The 5,403-nt window shown below is 46.4% G+C and overlaps 1 protein-coding gene across 1 annotated transcript in view; it reads left to right on the top strand.

Moving 5' to 3' along the window:
- Nucleotides 1-585: 585 nt before the first annotated feature.
- SUDS3 (suppressor of defective silencing 3 homolog (S. cerevisiae)) overlaps nucleotides 586-5,403 on the top strand; it is a 41,323-nt gene continuing 36,505 nt past the window's right edge. The window contains exons 1-2 of the mRNA XM_011928716.1: nucleotides 586-619; nucleotides 3,226-3,295. Of these exons, the coding sequence (XP_011784106.1) occupies nucleotides 586-619; nucleotides 3,226-3,295 (104 nt within the window). The remainder of the gene's footprint in view (nucleotides 620-3,225; nucleotides 3,296-5,403) is intronic.

The following is a 5,403-nucleotide window of genomic DNA, read 5'->3' on the forward strand; positions in this document are numbered from 1 at the left end:
GAGGGGCGGGGCGGCCTCTGGGGCCTGGGGCTGCGTGGAGGGGCCTCCGGGAGTTGCGGGACTCGGGGAAGTTACTCCCATCCGCGCTGGAGTAGCGGGGAAGCCCTGGGTGCGTTACACTCGACTGTGATGGGGAGAGGGGACTTAGACGTTGTCACGCTGGGGGTCCCTTTAAGATCCCGTCCTCCCAGCGGTCTCTGATTGAACCTCACATCTTCACTAGTAGGAATGAGAAACTCATTTACTGAATGCACCGAGTGTAGTTGCTCCCTTTTTTGTGTCTGAGAGCATCAGAGTCCAAAGTTGCCCCTCCTCACCCCCGAAATGCTTGTCAGCTATGTTTTAGGTAGGACAACTCAGGTTGGTTAAAGGAAAGGGACCTAGAACCAGCCAGATACAGGTTTAAATTTGGCTCTGTCACTTAACTCAGCTTTGTAAACTAAAGTTTTCCAGCCTCGATTTACCCAGCTGTAATGGAGCTGTTTAATTCCCACATCTGACCTAGAAAGCACTTCCTAGGGTCGGTATAGGGATTAAATGACATGCGCATAAAGTACTTGGCCTGGTACAGTAAATACTCAGTAAATGTTCTCCCCACCCGCCCCCCTCCCGGAAACAGGTAAGAGAGGGAGGGATTTGCTTAATGGTCCCCAGGTGTTGTGTTTTCAGTTCCATGCTCTTTACACTGTCATCACAGCGTCTCAGAGCCTTGCTTTTCAAACTGAGCTTTATATTTGAGGACGCTATTTTGGAGGGATGGAGGAGGAGGAGGGTCATGAAATATGAAAGATCAAGGGAGAAGAAAGAGGAGATAAAGAGAGATCTATATGTGAGTGGAATATTCTGGGACAAAATCGGGCCGTGGAGCAAAAGCTAGACCAGCTGTTTGGAATGGTGCATACGTTTTACTCATCTGAATTTCCCGAGTGCCAAGTAATGTGTCTGACCATGACAGGAACTCAGGGAAGGCCTCTTAACTGAAGGAGGGGAGAAGGGTTTGTGGGGAATTGGATCTGCAACAGCCTTACAAAAGACAGCTGCATATGCATGACATAGAAAGTTGAAGGACTGCCTTCGGTTTGACTCCATCCGAAGACGCGGCTTAACTAGAGATTTTGAATGTGAAGCACTTGCGCTGCATCTCATCCTCACGAGGGGGCGCGGTGGAGCCAAAATTGAGGGTTTTTTTTTCCTTCCAGTATAGGGGCTGTTAAAAATTTGTAGACACGCCAGCCATTAGCTTGTTCTAAGAATAATGTTTAAGATGTTTTGAAACAATTTTCGTTTGAGCATCTGGCCTCCTCCTTGTTCCCTTTAGTTATAACTTGGAAAATATTTGTGTCAGATTCCCTTTTTTATTGTATACAGTTGGCGCTCCATGTCTGTGGATTCTGCATCTGTGAATTCAACCAAGTGCAGCTCAAAAATATTCCGGAAAAAATTGGATCTCTACTGAACATGTGCAGACTTTTTTTGTTATTCCTAAACAGTGTAGTGTACAACTACTTACATAGTGTTTACATTTTATTGGCTATTGTAAGTAACCTTTTTTTTTTTTTTTGAAGTGGAGTCTCACTCTATCACCCAGGCTGGTGTGCAGTGTCGCAATCTCAGTTCACTGCAACCTCCATCTCCGGGGTTCAAGCAATTCTCCTGCCTCAGCCTCTGGAGTCGTTGGGATTACAGGCACCTGCCACCATGCCTGGCTAATTTTTGTGGTTTTATTTGTTGTTTGTTTTGTTCATTTTTTTTTTTTTTGAGATGGAATTTCGCTCTTGTTGCCCAGGGTGGAGTGCAATGGCACGATCTCAGCTCAAACCATTTTCCTGCCTCAGCCTCTCAAGTAGCTGGGAGTAGCTGGGATTACAGGCATGTGCCACCACCCCCAGCTAATTTTGTGTTTTGAGTAGAGAGGGGGTTTCTCCATGTTGGTCAGGCTGGTCTCAAACTCCTGACCTCAGGTGAACCACCTGCTTTGGCCTCCCAAAGTGCTGGGATTACAGGCGTGAGCCAATGCACCCGGCCTTAACTTTTGTGTTTTTAGTAGAGATGGGGTTTCTCCGCGTTGGCCAGGATGGTCTGGAACTCCTGGCCTCAGGTGATTCGCCCACTTTGGCCTTCCAAAATGCGGGGATTACAGGCATGAGCTGCCATGCCTGGCCTGGATATTGTAAGTAATCTAGAGATGATTTAAAGTGTACTGTTGTCTGGGCATGGTGGCTTATGCCTGTAATCCCAGCACTTTGGGAGGCCGAGGCAGGCGGTTCATTTGAGGCCAGGAGTTCAAGACCAGCCTGGCCAACATGGTGAAACTCCGTCTCTACTAAAAATGCAAAGATTAGCTGGGCGTGGTGGTGCACCCCTGTAATCCCAGCTATTTGGGAAGCTGAGGCAGGAGAATCGTTTGAACCCAGAAGGTGGAGGTTTCAGTGAGCCAAGATCGTGCCACTGCACTCCAGCCTGGGCGACAGAATGACACTGTGTCTCATAAAAAAAAAAGTATACTGGAAGATGTGCGTAGGTTATATGCAAATACTGTGTGCCATTTTGTCAAAGACTTGAGCAACTGAGGATTTTGGTATCCAAGGGAGTTGCAGGAACTGTTCCCCCACGGATACTGAGGGACAATCATGTATCCTGATGTAAAATGTGTGAAAGGTTCCAACTGGGTATGTATCAAAAGAGAATGTATATACTAGTTTTTTTCTGGAGCAGTGAGTAAGGCTTGACTGCTTGCAGTATCCAGTCTTACGCCCGCATCTCCTTTCTTGAATTGCCAGCATTGTTGTTTCTGCAGAAGTAGCAGCCTTCTGCAGAAACAACACCTTAACTGCCTGTGTCTGAGACACCCTATTCTGTGGCTGCATTTCAGGTAAAGGCAAGCTTTTTGCATAAATCTGACCGTAAGCTGGAAATGGCCTTTTCTTTTCTGAAGTACAGCTGTCCCTCAATATCCATGGGGGACTGATTCCGGGACTTCATGGATATCATAACCTCAGGATACTCAAATTCTTTGCATTGGCCTTCCATGTCCACAGGTTTCACGTTTGCAGATAGGGATGGCCTGCTAACTGTATGTAATGTTTTTCATGGATGACTTTGTGCCAGCCTGCATTGAATAGAAATTGATATTATGGGAGTTTATTGAGTGCCTACTCTGTGTCAGGTGACGCCAGCTCTGTGAATTATGATTTTAACTAGCCCCTCTTTCCTAACTTTATTCAGACACTGAGGATGCTAGTGAAACTGACCTGGCAAAGCATGATGAAGAAGACTATGTAGAAATGAAGGAACAGTGAGTATGATTTGCCTGTGTCTTTACTGGAACATATAATTGACAACAAAATCTTTTTTTTTTTTTTTTTTTTTTTGAGACGGAGTCTTGCTCTGTCGCCCGAGCTGGAGTGCAGTGGCCCGATCTCAGCTCACTGCAAGCTCCGCCTCCCGGGTTTACGCCATTCTCCTGCCTCAGCCTCCCGAGTAGCTGGGACTACAGACGCCCGCCACCTCGCCCGGCTAGTTTTTTGTATTTTTAGTAGAGACGGGGTTTCACCGTGTTCGCCAGGATGGTCTCGATCTCCTGACCTTGTGATCCGCCCGTCTCAGCCTCCCAAAGTGCTGGGATTACAGGCTTGAGCCACCGCGCCCGGCTAACAAAATCTTTTTATAGGTTGAGCATCCCAAATCTGAAATCTCAAATGCTCCCAAAACTAAAACTTCTTGAGTGCCAGCATGATGCTTAAAGGAAATGCTCATTGCACTATTTCAGATTTCCGAGTTTTGGATTTGGGATGCTCAACTGGTAAGTATATTGCAAATAATCTAAAATTTGAAAAAATCCAAAACACTTCTGATCCCAGAGCATTTCAGATAAGGGATACTTAATCTGTAGTGACCTTGTGTATATGATTTTGACCATAGCGCTTCCAAAGACCATGTATATTTGCAATTTCTCCACTTTAAATTAATTACATTTAATCAGTCTACGCATTATAAGACTTTGTTGAGTACTCCCTAGAAAGAATCTTGAGGGCAATGGACACAGGGGAGGGAATGAGGCTGTACAGCAGGAAAGGACCTTTTACCACTTACTGTTTTTTTTTCTTGAGACAGAGCCTCACTCTGTTGCCCATACTGGAGTGCAGTGGCAGGATCTTGGCTCACTGCAACCTCCGCCTCCCAGGCTCAAATGATTCTCCCGCTTCAGCCTCCCGAGTAGCTGGGACTACAGGCGCATGCTACCACGCCCAGCTAAGTTTTGTATTTTTAGTACAGACAGGGTTTCACCACGTTGGCCAGGCTGGTCTCTCACTCCTGAGCTCGTGATCTGCCCACCTTGGCCTTCCAAGGTGCTGGGATTACGGGCGTGAGCCACTGTGCCTGGCCTTTTTTTTTCTTTTTTAATGGGCACACCAATGCACAGAGAAGATAATTGGTGTCTTGAAGCAGCTGGGTTCTCAGATGAGTGTGAACTCACTGCACTAATGTGCTAGACAAGGTGCTGGAGGCCTGCAGAGCTCAGAGAAGCCCCAATTGAAAAGCAGGGCTGCTGACTCTCATTTATTTATTTAATTTTTTTTTTGAGACAGAGTGTCACTCAGTCGCCCAGGCTGGAGTGCAGTGGCACAAACTTTGCTCACTGCAACCTCCGCCTCCCAGGTTCAAGTGATTCTCCTGCCTCAGCCTCCCAAGTAGCTGGGATTATAGGCATGTACCACCATGCCTGGCTAATTTTTGTATGTATTTATTTATTTTTTGTGGAGATGGAGTCTTGCTCTGTTGCCCAGGCTGGAGTGCAGTGACATGATCTTGGCTCACTGCAACCTCTGCCTCCTGGGCTCAAGCAATTCTCCTGCCCCAGCCTCCCGAGTAGCCAGGACTACAGGCACATGCCACCATGCCCGGCTAATAATTTTCATATTTTTAATAGAGACGGGGTTTCTCCATGTTGGCCAGGCTTGTGTCAAAGCTCTTGCTCTCAGGTAATCCACCTGCTTTGGTCTCCCAAAGTGCTGGAATTACAGGCGTGAACCACCCTGCCTGGCCACATGCTGACTCTCAGGCCAGTGCTCTGTCCGTGTTTGCACATGCTGTCATCCAAGACTTCTCATTGTCTTCAGACAGAGCCACAGCTGAACAGATTCCAGAGAAACAAAAACCTCACTCACTTTTAGCGTACACCCAGATAGAAAACGGTATAAAGTATATTTAATATGTATTTGTTGAATGTGTCAGATTTTTAAAGTCCTTTACCTTTTAACAAGATGATCCACATTCCTTTCCCTTTAGGTCCTTTTTGCAAATGTTTTGTGGCCATCCTCTGGATTCTCTCATTGTTTTTGTGCTTTAAAATTCAAAGGGGTAATTCAGCTAGGTCTAACCGGTGCTGAATAAAGACAGATT

The sequence above is a fragment of the Colobus angolensis genome, unplaced genomic scaffold (assembly GCF_000951035.1).
Source record: "Colobus angolensis palliatus isolate OR3802 unplaced genomic scaffold, Cang.pa_1.0 Scaffold79, whole genome shotgun sequence".
Classification (NCBI taxonomy): Eukaryota; Metazoa; Chordata; class Mammalia; order Primates; family Cercopithecidae; genus Colobus; species Colobus angolensis.